The following is a 16,250-nucleotide window of genomic DNA, read 5'->3' as shown; positions in this document are numbered from 1 at the left end:
CTAGAGAGAAGCAAAATCCATGTGTGTTCTCACTGACATTTTTGTTAAAACTGACTTCTGTTATTTGTACATATCATTATCTGATGCAAAACATGGAGAACCGTGTCACATGAAGAGTAGCTACCGCTCTGCATTTTTATACAGACAGTGTTTCTTCACAAATTATCTGTGGGGTCCTGAATGAAAAAACAATGTGGCTGATATTTTTTATGTAACATAAAATGAAGAAGGAAACAGAGGAAGAGTTATGTTGTGAAAACAGAGCTGAGATTATTTTAAGGATAATGATAGCAGAATGTTTTCCAGGTGCTCAGTATTAACATTAACTTAATACTTTCTTTTTCCTCATTGATTCACAATGTGACAATGATAAAGCTGTAATTACTCCAGTCAATTTCTTACTGCTTTTGAAATAATGAAGGCCACATGACATTCAGTGAGATTACAAAAGTTATGCAAAAAAGTCAAATACCATTGACTGAATTTCTGAAAGTCACTAGTCCTATGGTTTTATTGGAAAAAATAAATTTTTACTGTAAAAACACTCCACCTGTTCTCCAGAAAATACCTTAACATATGTAATAATTTCTCATTAGTGAAGCAATAAAAATTTAAATCTGATTATTCTGTTTTAGTCTTTTTAAAACAAAATTAGTACATATAAACTCATTTGAGAGTACTTTATTCAGATTTTGACTATTCCAAACTCCTTTCACAGTAGCATTGGCCCTAGTGCTCTTTCTTCTTACTGAAGATGTGTGATATAGCTTTCAAAAAGTCTATTACTCTGTACTTCCTTTTTTTTAAGAGTCTTAAGTATCCTTAAGTTTCTGGTACTGTCCAAGGACAAGCTTCATTTAACTTTTTTCTACTTGAAAGTTAGTACCAGGCTGCAATTTCATAATAATCTAATAAAACTGCTAAAATCTCTTCCAATCATGTATCTGAATATTTTGAATACTTATAGAATAACATAATTATTTATTACGTATTAGTAATTGGATGAATATTCTGGGTTTTTTTTTTAATCTCTCCAGCCTGTAGAAGACATTTCAATTATTCCAGATTATGCAATGATTCTGAGATAGGTGGGGAAAAACTCCAAAAAGGAAGAATTATATCACTGTATAATTTTCACTGGTAGAACTATAAGTCAGTGTTGAGTTTATGTATATTGGACATTGTGAACATTTAGAGCAGCTAATGCCTCAACTACAACCATGGATTCCTTCAAGAACTTTGGTTATTGTGTACAACCACTCATTGCATGTCACTAAAACACAAATAAAATCATCTGAGCATTGTCGAGCTCTACTCTCTCTTGAAAATTTACCCCATGGAGACACAAAAAAACCTCAATGAAACTTTGCTACTTGTATTACATTATTTTTCAGTGCTGTAAGTAACATAGAAAATATTGCACTTGCCCTCATTGATAGATTACTGCCTACATTCACTTAAGACTGAGAGATGCTTTGCCTTAGATCATTATCATGATGACTTTTCTCTTTTTTCTCCTTTTCTGTATTAAATGAAGAGTGATTATTTTTCACTTCTCACCTGTCAGGTTTACTGCTCCATTTTAATGCAGCAAGGAGGGAAGAAAAGGTGAAATGTTAGTTGATCAGCAGCACAGAGAATAATCATGAAAATAGGAGATGCAAGAAATTTTGATTTGCAGTAAAGATATGTAACTAAACCAAATTAAGCTATGGAGGCTCATCAAAATATCCAATTCTTGGAAATCATAGAATTAATGGAGGACCCAAGGTCATGTCCCAGGTGAATCTTCTGTTGAAAAATACACTTCTATCTGCCAAGAAATGAGACTTCAAATTTTAGCCAGTGAGATAATGGAGAATGGGTGATTAATTTGAGCCGTGAAAGTAATGTTAACATTACATTGAAAAATTACTTCTCACTGAGATGTTGCTCCCTCTTTCTTTCTAGAGAGAATAGAAATGGGAGGAGGGAAGAGAGGAAAAACGAAAGGGGAAGGCAGACTAGAATGGGAAGAAGAGAAAGGGAGAAGAAGAAGAGAAAAGGAAGTGATGAACAAGGTTAAATATATGAGACACATAAGACCTGTTCTAAATTTAAAAAAAAAAGTAATAAAAATAAATGAAAACTTCTAAAACTATTTTACAAAACCAGCTAATAAAATATCAAGAAATTTTTAAGAGTACCCTGGAAAGCAAGGGAATCATAAATCTTTTTCCAATGAAGTATTACATGCCTTTTTAGGTTTAGAATGAATGCCATATACTAGAGGTCTACAGTGATCTGTATAGATCTGTAGTGATCTATGATCTATAAAGTTTAGGTAAACAGGAAAAATAATTTATTATCTCTCACCAATGTGTTCTTTCTATTATACACACACTACTATAACTACAGTGTTTATCTTTCTCCGTGTTCATAAAAAACAGGGATTCTACAAATACTTTAATAGCTTTTACTCTGCAATGACCAGATTACACACATTATGAGAACGTGTTTAATATTCTTCATCATCACTTAAGATTTCCTATTTTTTCTGTTTTGCATTTATGTGATTCTTAAATTTTTTGTTAACATCTTAACATTTTCTTTTAGAAGTGTATCTCTTCTTATATCTCAAGATTCAGCAGGGGACCAGCAGTTCAAAGGAGGAGATTCTGCCCCTTTACTCCAATTGATGAGACCCCACCAGAATTGCTGCATCCAGTATTGGGGTCATCAGTACAAAAAATACATGTATCTGTTGGAGTAAATCCAGAAAAGAGTCACAAAAATCATTGGAGGATGGAACAAGAAAGGCTGAGAGAACTGGGATTGTTCAGCCTGGACAACAGAAGGCTTTGGAAAACTCTCTTGCATCCTTCTGGTACTTAAAGAGGCATATAAGAAAGATGGAGACAGGCTTTTATAGTAGAGCCCATAATGACAAAACAAGGGGTAATGATTTTAAAGTGAAAGAGGGTAGATTCAGTCTAGCCAGAAGAAAGATTTTTTTTTTTTTAATCATGAAGGCTATGAAGTACTATTTAATTAGATTCCCCAGAGCTGTGGTGGATGCCCTATGCCTAGATACTTTAAAGGCCTGTGGATGGGGCTCTGAGAAACTTGACCTAGATGAAAATGTCCCTGCTTATCGCAGGGGGTTGGACCAGATGACCTTTAAAGGGCCCTTCCAACCCAGACTAACCTATGATTCTATGATTCAGAGTGCTAGAGCTACTATGTTCAAAAGATTTAAGTTTAGGATACAGTCTTCTTAATCAAATCAAAAAGCTGCACTTTATAAAAGCAAACAATACAAAGTCTGTCAAGATGGCTTTAACTTCTCTTCCTTAAAAATTAAAGATTTAGAATGAGGAACCTTTTGCTTTTCATCAGTGGAAAACTGAAATTAGAGAATTTGTGATTTCTTAAAAACTACAAGGGATATCCATCCATATAAATTAATTTACTAAAAAAAAAAAAAAAAAAAAAAAAGAAAGAAAAATAGACCTAAAACCTGAGAATGACATGACATGACAGCAGGATGCATCATGGGGACAATCACTTTGTCCATTTCTGAGAAACACCACACAATTTCTAGAGCTCTTTAACATTTCCTAAGTTCCTAACTAACCAAATCTTATGTAACTGAGCATGTAGCAAACACATAAAATATATGTAAACTGTGATTCAAGCAGACCTCCAAATGGTTGGGCATTTCTTTTAGGACTTACACCATCTATCTATCCAGGTTTGCTTTTGTTTGAGATTTTGGATAAAAATTGTACTGTGCTGAATATTATACTCCATCTTCAAACAAAGAAAAATTTTATTTTCTTGTCAACAAGAAAATGGCCAAAAATAAAGCAAGATTTATCTAATTTATTTGAATCCCTTGTTTTGATTGTTTATAAAATTTAATAGATGGAAAGATCTACTCCAAAATAGGTGTCTCCATTTACTATGACTGCAGGGTGGTTTCACTGCTTCAAGGGCAGACCACTGGAACTGGTTAATGGCCAAGTCAGTTCCATTTGCCAAGACACAGTCAACGGTAACTCAGGAAAAAGTAGTTTTTACTGTGAGGATAGTTGAATATGAGAACAAGTTGCCCAGAAAGGTAATTGAGTTTCCTTTCTTAGCTATACAAAACTTTGCCTCTGAGCAAACTGGTGCAGGTGACCATGCTCTGAACAGATGAGACATGCTCCAGAGGTCTGTCCTTTTGATTCTGGGAATCTGTGAGTTCTGCAAACAGGATATTAATTGGCTTCATCTGTGTTGGCTGTTATACCAATAGTATGCCCAATGAGAAGAAAACGTATTTTTCAGTATTATTCTCATCTATTACTGTTACTTACTAAGCTGCAATGACCTTTTGGCTATATTCCAATGTATGATCCAAAAACCTGTCCATTAAATATCTTGGCTTTCAGATTTCAGGAAAAGTAAATGCAGAAGCAATAACTTTTTTACAGCTTAACAACAAATATTAAAGAGTTCAAACAATGCATTCCTTGTCTTTGGAACAGTTAAATGCACTTCAAACCAACCCATGAAACTTATCCACACTATCTAATGATGTCTGTTTTAAAGAAGGGGAAGACTTCTCCCCATAAAACTATTCTTTTGGAAACTGCAGTCGTATTTTCTCTGTAATTGTAATTAAAATGTATAAGTAATATTGTAAATCAAGAGCTTAGTAGTCCAAGTCTGTACAAAAAGGTTTCTATGGACAAAGGGAATTAAGCACAGTTGACTTTTATTTGAGTTACTACTCTTTGCACTTCAGAAGACACGGTCATTTACTGATTGTCCTCTTTGCACTGCATATTCTTTAACAAAATCCTCAGTAATATTTTTTGCATATATGTTAATAATTAGATTGATGCCCTCTACCTTCATTTTCTTTTCTCACTATAATACTTGTTGCACTTATACCCCAATATATTCTAGAAATATACTTGTAAAATTTTCTGTATCCACAAAAATTACTTTTTTGCCCATTTATTTAATATATTTTCCCCATCTAACTCCTGTAGCCACATAAGTCTATTTAACTCACAAATTAAACTGCACTGTTTTCTTGAAGCAATATGTTAAATATCCCAACTGTCTTGTCATTGCTCTTCTACAGTCAGCAAATCTATCAAAATGTAGCAGTAAACTTGCATTCAGGTTGCCTGCTCTTGGAAAAAATATTCAATTATATACTAAATTTTTATAGAAAGAAAAGCTCATAGAGGACCACAGACTGCTAAAACTGCAGTCATAATTTCTTGGAGGTAATTTGCCAAATCAGTGTAGTTTAACAAATTAGAATAAACAGCTGAAAATAGAAAAATAAATAAATACATATGGACAGTTGCCCAAACAGTTCCAGTACAAGTAGTAAATAACAGATGGAATACATGTCCCCCATTCTCAGCGAATGACAATCTCTTCATACTATTAATGGGAAAATTTTACCTGCTTATTTGTGGAATATTCCCTTTTTTTTTTTTTTTTATAATAGATTAGAAGATTGTTATTTTGGTTTCATAAATGTAATCAGTAACTCTAGAAGCAGTTGCACATCTACTTAATAGACTATTGTTTGGATTTCTTTTGTAGAATGGGAGAAAATTTACTTTAAAAATAATTAGAAGAAAGGAGTTTTTCATTTCTAGCACATTTCCAATGACCAGTTTTTGAAGTGATGGACTGAAATAGAGTTGGTAACTAATTTGATTGACTGAGACACTATGAACTACCAGAAACGTTCAGATGTAGTATCTGTAAGCAATAGATGCTGTATGATTCTAGCCCTGAAACGATTCTATAAATGTATATCTATCTGCAGTCTAAAGGTGAAGTTAACTCTGGAGTGGTTATTTACTTCCAAACAGAGAATTCCTTCCAAAATCTGAAGAGAGTTCTCTTCATGAAACTTAAGAGGTTTTTGACTGGAGACACTAAAGGTGGGAAGAGCATACAGACTAGGATTTAAATATTTATATGCACATAATAGGAACATCATAGCCATTAGTTTTAGAAAACATGCTTCATTTTATACAATTATTCCTAGTGTGCCCCCTCCTCAGAAATTGGCAGCATCTTTGTAATATAAGTCAAATCTACTTTGTCAATATATTTCAAAAATGTATTAGGAATTAAAGATAGAAGTTTTTGTGTTTTATTCTTTGGTTTTGATTTAGTATCTTGAACTGTGTTAATTCATTTACACTGTAAAAGGCCACTAAATATAAATTATGGCATCATACACAGTTTTCACTGAGCATGTTGTAGGGCAGAAGGAAGTCCTTTGTGTAATAGCAAAAGTAAATCTGTGTCATAGAGAGTGAAAGAAGAATGAGTGAAATTTGATCTTATTGCAAGATTAGTAGGAACCAGCTATTTGATGTCTCTTTAATCTCTCAGTTTACAGCTCCAAATTCATATAGATACATTGCCAAATTGAGGCCAACTGTCAAAAGTTGAAATTCAAATTACTTGAGTGGAGATGAAAATCACATTTAAAACAAGCTGAATGTAACCCCTAATGCATTACTATTATACATCTATAAACAAGTTCTAAAAAGTCAAATGTGCAAATTCCATACATATTTATGTGCAAGCACATATTTACTTTCTTTGCATACAAATGTATCTTTGCATACAAATGTATGCAAAGTAGAAAAAACATTTAAATGCAATAGAGTTAATATAGTGTAATCAGCAGAAAAATGTACTCGCATACCTGTAATTATTGGAAACTTTCAGTCAAACATTTCTGCAGCAGTCTAGAAGCCATTGATAAATTTCAAAATGTTGCAAAGCAATGACAGTTAATATTGCAGCACAAAAATACAGTCTAGAACAGTATTACAAAGTGATCAATATGGAGGGGAAATGACATACCTTGCAAAAAAATTAAAAGATAGACCTACCTTTTATAAAGAAGTATAGCAATAACAATACAGATGATAAACACCACTGCAAGCACTGGTCCAACAACCCAAATCAAGCCTTCTTCCTCATCTGTAATTGGCTGGGGATCAAGATCCATTGACACAACAGGATCTGAATATGGGCTTGTTGCATACATGGTCTGTAGAAATAAAAATAATTTGTACTTAATCATGAAGCAATGCATTAAAATGTAGCTATCCCACATCTAAAATAAATGTATAGAAGGTAATGATGCAATTACCACAGCAAACTGCAAATGCTATTTTTCTTGAAGGCAATACACAAACTTGCAAATTGAACAGAGTGTTGTTATTATCATCTTTATTTTGTGTTCCACATATTAGCAATGACCTGCAGACAAATCATGCAGCACAGTCCTTGCAGAACACTTTGCAACCTAAGCAGAGAATGAAAAAATGAACAGGACACTGAGAATAGCCCACCAGTTACCAATTTTTAGTTTTTGTTTTAATTTCATGCCAGTTTAACACTTTCCTCCTGCACATTATGAAAGGGTACTTGTGACATAAGACTGCTGTAGATAAAAATAAACGGGACTGAATGTAAAAGGTTCCTTGAAAAGGGTCTTGCAACAATAATACTGTGCATTTTGACCAGTCAAAAACTGTCTGACAGAATATACCTACACAAGGTGGAGAAAACTTGAATTTAAGACTGAAAAATGGGAGAATTCATTGTAGAATAAGAATGGAAGCCAAACACTCAGTCTTTCATAAAGATGAAACTAGAATTATGAACCAACAGAGATTGTTGAAACCCTTTGGTTTACTAGATGATGTAAAGCCAGGTGGCCTAGGATAAAATCTGTGGTAAGAGAATTTTTTAAAAATTCTTGTCTGACCTGAGATGTTTCATCTGTGGCTGAGTGCAGAGTTAAAATTACAGACTAGAGAGGCTGAAGAGTCAGCCTGCTAAAACTGGATCATTTTAAGAATTCTGAGTTAAAGTCAGAAGTGCAAAATTGTTTGTACATATTTCTTATCTGTGCTAGTGTGTCTTCATCAGCACTAAACTAGGATTTGAACTAGAGATCTTAAAAAATACTTAAAAACTTGATTCAGTAGTAGATCAGAAATGTCAGCTAAAACAGAGTAAGATAACCGGGAGAAGAGATTAGCTTCCATTTATGTTTGCACTGTATTATGAAAGATGCCCTAAGCTAGGAGAAGTGTTATCAAAGGAGACATAGTTTTTTACACTTCATTTGGCCGTGTTTTGGGCTCTGGGCTATGACAGTGTCTGGCTTTGAGACAGGATTAGGATTGGCAAAGCTGAGGCACTTATTGTTACTAACGTAGCACCTATGCCAACAATATCCAGTTATGTTATAGGATTTTACTACACCTGGCATCTGACATCAACACCTCCCCATGTTTTAAGTCTATGACCATTGTCTGAAAACTGAGGAGTCTTCACTTTCCATTCCTGCACCACCCAAGTAGACTGATTTTTTTTTTTCCCCAGGTTTAGTACTCTCAAGAAATATAAAAATGTTCATTCCTACAAGAAGTAACTCTTTATATTTCTCTTCTTGCTTTGGAGTGGGCAGCAAAAATGCCTGGAAAAAGATATAGAGGGATATTGAGGGCAAGAATATTAACACTTACTACCTTTTCCGCGATAAATAGGATTTCACTTTCAATTTAAACCATCCTGTATTAATGAAAAATTTAAACTCATTTATTATTTTAAAAATTTATCTTATTTTTTCCTTCCTCTTGATGACATTCTTAACGTATTTATAGATTCTAATCATAGCTCTCCAGCTCCCATTTTACTAAGTTAAACAAATTCAGACCTTCCCATGACCTCTTTTAATTCAAGTTCTCTATTCTACCAATCAAGAGAGAAATTTTGTGCTCTCTGAATAAGAAGCCTTATGTAAAATGTAACATCTGACCACCAAGAAAAACATCACTTGCAAGTTATGTCAGTAGAACCTGTAGTCCTAAAAGAAAATCAGCTATATATGCTGGGAGCTGATATACTCAAGCATTGAAAGTCATTGAAAGCTGAATCTTGCACACCCTTAAAAAATTTTCAGTCTGTGACTACCTCAATGCTACTCAATCACACAGATGTTTCAGAGGGCATGTTGAAATGTCTTATCGATAGCCTAAGTTCATTAATGCCTTTTGAAGTCTTTCAAGAGTAGGACCCTATATACATTTTGCCATATGCATCAGTTTACAAACCTATTTGTTCCTGCTTTTTCCTGATTTCTAACAAAGCAATACATTTAAGTAATTTATACCTTAATTAATACAAAACACACAAAAAATGCACTATATTGAGAAGATTCATTTTAGTATAGGTAATTTATGATATACAGATTTCTGGCCTCTTAACTTTATAGTAAAAAGCTGTTTACCGTCTCCAATCTGATTCAACACCTTCGGAATTATCTGTCTATGCAACCCATGTCAAAAAGTGACAAGAGAACTTTTGATTTATGTTAGCAAGGAAGGAGGCACTTTATTTTCAAATGAAGCTGTGTGTCTAAAAGTATTCAAAGTGGAACTACCTCCTCATCATGCTTAAATAGGCACATTCCATTGACACCAAGAAAGCAATTGCAGAGTTATGCACTGCAAGCATTTGACTAGAATTCAGAGTATTTGTGTTGAGTTTCAAGTGATTGAACCTGCAAATGTACCTGTCAGGTTTAGTTATGAATTAGAAACACACTGTATTACACACTATATGTTAAAATGCTAATGTGTATTGCATCTTTCAAAAGTCTTACATCTGTCTTTTTTTTCTTTTATAATACATTACATGCGTTAGCTTAATTCACGCATAAAGGGATGTGACTACAAAATGAATTATGTAAAGAGAAATGACAGCTCATTATTTAGTTCACCTCAGGAATTTTCCCTATTATTGAATTATTTTCTAATTTTCTAAAAATTTACTGATAAAATTGTTATGGAATGACTAACTAGACAGGTAGCTGTGCATGTCTCTAGTTCAATGGATCTTTCCAAGAACCCTGTATATCCTAGACCATTATTCAATGGTAGCACCAAAAACCAGCTTTTAAATTCTTTTAAATACATAAAGATGCTGCTGTAAAGTTCATGTCTCAAAAGCTGCATCCATGGTCAAAAAAAATACACAATGTAATTTTTAAAGGATCATGACACAGCTAATAAAAGGTGACTCTTAGGTTTCAGTTATATGCCAAAGTAATACACAAAGGTACAAACAGAATAGAAGAGTTCAAAGAATTAATGGGCATTGAGTAAGGAAACACTCACTTTAAAGATGCTCTGACTTTAAAAAAAAGCTTTAGAGAAGTGGAATAAGCATTGAAAAAATGTTTTCGTGGTTGTGTAAGGTAATTCTGATATTGAAAAACATTAACTAACTTACAGATTCTGAGTGCTCCATTACAGCCAACACAAAGAAGACGTATTCTTGACCACTCTGCAGTTGCTTATTCTCAAATCCACCATAATGCTTCTTATCCCCCAATGTGAATTCTGTAGGAAGAACTTCAAAGTGAGCTGCAATATATGGCTTTAATTCAACTTCTCTCCCAAGACGAATGCTTCTGCGTTTCCTAGCTATCTCCTTAAGCAGCTTTAAAATGAAGGGAGGGAAAAGAAAGGCAGGGGAAGAGAGAGAGAGAGCAAGCATGAACAGAAAGATAACTGTAAACAGTTTTAACATAACTTTTTGACAGTGTAATGAGAACATTTAATGCATGACCAGAAACTACAAAAAACAATTTATTTACATTTCATGGGACATATCATTATCACTAAATCAATTGCAAAATTTTCCAAATTCTTGTAGTTCTTGTTAGGATAAGATACTAGGAGGCAATTGCAGTGCCCAGACTACAAACATAAAATAATTTTTAGGTACTGTTGTGTCTAGGAGGAGGCTGGGAGAGGGAGAATAAGAAAACAATATATTTTCGTTGAAGACATACAAAAACACATAACATATTACATATTTTCTATCTATTTTAAAAAAATCTAATTTTTAATATTATCTATCTATCTATCTATCTATCTATCTATCTATCTATCTATCTATCTATCTATTTCTCTTATAGAATAGAATCATAGAATCAAGTATGCTGGAAAGGATCTCTAAGACTGATTCCAGCCATTAGTCTAACACTGCCATGTCCACCATTAAACCATGTCCCTAATCACCAAAACTACAAATCTTTTTAAATACCTCCAGGAATGGTGACTAAATCACCTTTTCTGATAAACAAAGCTAAAATTTACATCAGTACATCTGTGACAAGACCAGATGGTAGGCTCAAGCTTGGAAAACATACACTTAGTAATAAAGGAACTTAAGCTCAGCTAGTATAATCTATTGATGAATTACTTATTAAATCAGACAAATGTTTCTTCAATACCTTTTTTTGCTTTACATATAATGGCATTCCACAAAAATTAGTCTGATTTGATTACAAGGAGTCTGAACTTCTCCTGTGTGTTAAATTATGACTTCTAAGGTCTCTTTGTGGTTCCCTTATGTTTGCTTATGAAACTTAGACAATGTCCTGCAGTTTTATAGTTAAATCACAGATTTTTCTAAGTAGTTGTTTAGTCTTTTCAGCACACTAACACTTCTAATACAGTAGATTAGCAAAAAATTAATTTCTAGAAGGAGGAAACAAATTTCTGGAGTGAGAAGGTGATAAAAAATAAAAGATACTAAAATCCAGTCTTAACTATATATATTAATTTCAAAATACATATTTAGTCAGGGAAGTTCTCCACAGAATCATGGAATCTCAGAATATGCTGAGTTGGAAGAGACCCTCAAGGATCAGTGAGTCCAAGTCCTGGCCCTGCACAGGATAGTCCCAAGAGTCATTCCATGTGCCTCCATCCTCAAGGCCCCTCACCATATTCCATGCTCTTTTGATTTAAGCCACAGCTTAATGAACACATCTTTTTGTCTTCCCCTTACGAGATCTTGTATTTTGCACAATTCACAACTGCAATGCATGTAAAGCAACCTAATATTCACTCTACTACTCAGAAAGAAGCTTTTAATAATTTGATACCCCTTCTTACTGACTAAATTGAAGGTTGCAGATACATATGAAAGCAAGTTGTGCCACTTGAATACAGGCTTCCTTAACATTGAGGGCGTTTGGATGTTATATCTTCAAACATCTATGCAGTCAACTGCTTTCCAGATCTAATCCTGTGTCTGTGCCCTGTTGCAGAGATTTTACATCCATTTACCTCTATCAAATTCAATGCCATGACACAAAAGCTGGTACAGTGCAATGGATCCCCTGAGCAAAAAATGAACTAGCCATAATTTGAGACTAGAAATCGTTATTCATTACTCAAGGACACGATTCCAATCAGCAGTCCATATTTCTCTTTCATTCTTCCTAAACAGTTTAATGAGCAGCTAGAGTCTATTTGTGTCGTATAAAAATGAGGGCAGCAGAGAACCATAATATTGAAGAGATTTCTATTTAGTCACTTTATTGAAGGTGACTCTTACATCTGTTGGTAGCTTCCTATGCCCTGTGAAGAGTTACTAAATGTAGAACATGAGGCAGAGAATAGTCAAAGATTGTTCCAGGTTAGATCAGCCCTCATAAGATCTGCTGAGGGAAGCACTTTGAAAAGTTTGTCTCTGTATGATGCCACATTTTACAACAAGGGCTATGCAGAGTGCTGAGCATCGGTTATCTGGAAGTCTGCCAAAACACGAAGCTAAGAATTGGGTAGTAACAGCACATGCTACTCCTGTAAAGTCAGGAGCCACAAACACAACAGCACTAGTAGAAGTATACAGCTTGTGCCATCCCCAAAGATAATGGATACCTCCATTACCACTTCCACTGGAATTAAAGTTGTGAGTCTGCCTCAATTAAATTCTTTATGCTTTATCATATATTTCCAGATTTACAATTTAGATTATAAATAACTCATAATAAAATGTCAAGGTACAGTAGGAGTACTGCAATCAAAATTAGATTGAGAAGCAAAGGAAAATGTTTGATCTTGATTATTTCTTGCATTTGAAATATTAACAGAAAACCCATATATTGGAAGAAAATGCAGTGCTGAAGTACAGTATTAGAGTGATCAGAAACTGAGTTTTGGCTATGAATGCTAAAAGTTAGCCTGATCAAATAAAATTAGTTAAACTTTTCAAACATGGTTATACATCACCTGAGGCCAATTAACTTAGGTGTGTTTGTGTGTAGATAAAAACTTTGTCTGTAACATTGATTACACATGACTGAGTAGACCTCAGGTGAACCTCCAGCCTCATTAATGTTTCATATGGAATTTGGGTTGTTGCCAAATATCATTACATGTTCATCTATCTTCTATTGTACTCTATATACAGATTTCAATAAAATTACAAAATTAATTTAATATTTAACATGGCAACCTTTATTTAGGTTTTACTGCTTACAGATCTAAAGTAATCCTACTAGGCAATACTTACTGAAAATCATAATATTTTTTCTGTTTCATTTATTTGCATGACTTGTCTATTTAAAGTCACTAAACCTCATCTTATGAAAAAAAAAAAGAAATTTTGAGTTAATAAAAAAGGACTGTATCTCTAATATTTTTTTTTTTCAGATACCAAACATCCAGTTCATTACCTGCTCTTCTAAAGCTATCTTAGTTTCTTTCAGAGCTGAGGTTCAAGGAGCAGGAAGATTAGGTAACTACAATAAGGCTGCAGAGTCTTTTTAGACTGTTCAATTATGTAATGGAGTTATACTCAAGAGCTGTGTTATTAGCAAATACTTTCCTTCTGACAATCTAAGCAAAGTATTTGGAACATAGCTTTTTGAAATATCTATTACCCAACCATTTCTGATACCAGACACATATCTCAGATCATACTTAAAGTATAAATACGTATAAGTGTCCCCAGTTGATCATTGGAACTATTTGCCCAGAGAGTAGTGGTTTTTTGGAGGGGTGGTGTTATTTTGTTTGTTTTTTTTTTTTATTTTGTTGAGGTTTTATATTTGGTTTTTGTTATATGTTTGTTTATTTTTATTCTGAGGTTTTTTTTTGGTTCATTTTTTCTTTGGTTTGGTTTGGTGGGTTTTTTTTGTGTGTGTGTGTGGGGGGGGTGTTGTTGTTTTTGTTATTTTTTTCCAAATGTATTTATTGTGTTCACAAACTTGTCAGGAGTAGCACACTTAATAAAATGCATAATTTCCAAAGTTGGAAGCAAACCAGTCTTTTAAGTAATAGAACCTGAATGAGTTAGCATGATATGCAGTTGCTGCCTGCTTTTAATGTTTTTCCTTGCTCAGTTCTTGCTATATTATTGGTGGCAATTGCAAAAGATATATCAAGGCTTTAGTTCTTTATCAGAAATAACTTCATTTTCCAGTCAATGCATATCTTATTTCTTCCATCATTAATTCTACAATGTGGACTCAATTATATCAGTAGACGTGGGAAACAACCCACCCTGACACAAATATTTCTGAATTAATAAATGTTCTTTATCAATCTGTTATACAGACTAAGGCAACACAACTTGCAGGATGATTAAAATGTCCCTTTGTTATGAGAATCAGCAGGAACTATAGAATTTAATTGCCAAAAAGTTCAATGTCATCTGGCACCTATCCTTTAATCTATTAATACTGCTGAATGTGACTACAGCCTTTGGATGTTAAAAGAGGGTGGTAATACTCAATCAGTTTCCATTACTGTATGGATGTGGCTGTCAAGGTTTTACTGTTTAACTGTACTTGATGTCACCTATAACTATGATCATGAGCTGATGGCATTTGCAATCCAACTTCTTTTAAAGTGAAGCAGTTAATAGATCAAAGCCATTACTCAATTGAATGAAGAGAGATGATCACATAAATGGAATTGGTCAAGAAGAAACATAGGGTTGAATCAGTTAGTCATCATGCCTTCCTCTGAACAGTTGTTTTTTAATATTCTGATTAAGGATTTGCCTGTTGTTGTGACAAAGATTTAAATAATTCTGTTTATATTTTGAATACTTTTTACAACACTTAGTTTGATGAAGATCTGTATTCTCCCTATATTTTGGTGCAAAATTCAAAATTTGTATCCATTTTGTCAATGGCAGGAAAGAAAAGAACCTTTATGCTTGCTTGCAGGTGATCAACACTTCCCAGTAACTAACTGTGTTATGAGGAATCATATGGTGAGGTTATCTCTGTAACATAAATCTCTTGGATCCACCAAGAGAAAATAGAAAAATAAATAGATACGGTCAAAAGGACACTATATTAGGAGTAAAACCCCCTGATTCTGGTCTTGAATTGCAGAAATATTACATGTACAAAGTACCACAGCATTTGAATGTTATTTAAAATCTTGACCAGATATAACAAGAAAAATAATAACACTACAACCTGTTTTTGTAAAAGTCTCTCATATGGGATCCTTGAAAGAGTTTTAAAATAACAAACAATAGTGTTACTACAGATTTACAGATTGAAAGAAGAAGGACAAGTTTAAATGAGCTGTCCTTCAGTAAAACAGAAAATGGGGGTGAATATTGTATTTCCTGGAATTATTACTATATCAATAACATACTGAATTGATTTCTAGCATTGCTGGGCTTATTTATAAAAGGAAAGTATTTCCTCCCCTTGGATTAATGTCATTTGTAGTTTCAAATGATGACACAATGTTGCTCTTTCCTTTCTTGTTCATGGATTAGTTTCTGATCACAAACTGTTGATGGAACGGAGGGTATGCTCACCAGAAGTATTACAGTATATGACAATCAGGTAAAAACAGTATCAGAAGGTCAAATGTTAAACTGTGGTGCAAATTGCAATTTAGCATTTGTTACAGATTTAGTAAACACCCCTCTAATGAACCAGACCTTTATTACAGTTCATATTGTTGGTGATTAAGCTTTTGCTGACAAGTCATTTCACCTCCTGCACTTTTGCATCACTCTTTACAATAGAAAAAGAATTAAATATTAGTGTCAAGAAATATAAGACACTTTGTGTTCTTTATTGAAACTTAATGTCTATACTGTGTTCTCATTTAAGTAATATGATTTTTATTTTGGATCTCCACAGGCTAATACAAATATAAATATAAAGTATCCTGACAAAACTTTTAAAAGTGGTGAGTTAATTACCTAAAAGTAGAAAGACTGCTTCTTCAATAAAGGAGAAGAAAAAAAAAAAAAAACAAACTGAATACAGTACCTCATCTAATTCCATTTCATCTGGACTCTCCCATGGTTTGATAAACTTTCCACGGGACCTCTTCAAAGGCACAATAACTATGTAATAGCCTCTGTAAATGACA

The 16,250-nt window shown here is 33.6% G+C and overlaps 1 protein-coding gene across 34 annotated transcripts in view; it reads right to left on the bottom strand.

Annotated features, from left to right (window-relative positions):
- PTPRD (protein tyrosine phosphatase receptor type D) overlaps window positions 1-16,250 on the bottom strand; it is a 1,154,377-nt gene that overhangs the window by 96,057 nt on the left and 1,042,070 nt on the right. For 19 of the 34 annotated variants that reach the window (XM_085567659.1, XM_085567665.1, XM_085567673.1 and 16 more), the window contains 4 exons: window positions 16,148-16,238; window positions 10,330-10,539; window positions 6,912-7,072; window positions 1,561-1,575 (listed from right to left, as the gene is read on the bottom strand). In XM_085567659.1, coding sequence (XP_085423785.1) covers window positions 1,561-1,575; window positions 6,912-7,072; window positions 10,330-10,539; window positions 16,148-16,238 — 477 coding nt within the window. The remainder of the gene's footprint in view (window positions 1-1,560; window positions 1,576-6,911; window positions 7,073-10,329; window positions 10,540-16,147; window positions 16,239-16,250) is intronic. The other 15 variants (XM_085567669.1, XM_085567683.1, XM_085567684.1 and 12 more) reach the window with 2 other exon arrangements.

The sequence above is a fragment of the Lonchura striata genome, chromosome Z (genome assembly GCF_050655825.1).
Source record: "Lonchura striata isolate lonStrDom1 chromosome Z, ASM5065582v1, whole genome shotgun sequence".
Taxonomy (NCBI): domain Eukaryota; kingdom Metazoa; phylum Chordata; class Aves; order Passeriformes; family Estrildidae; genus Lonchura; species Lonchura striata.
This window is presented reverse-complemented; position numbering and strand designations above follow the sequence as displayed.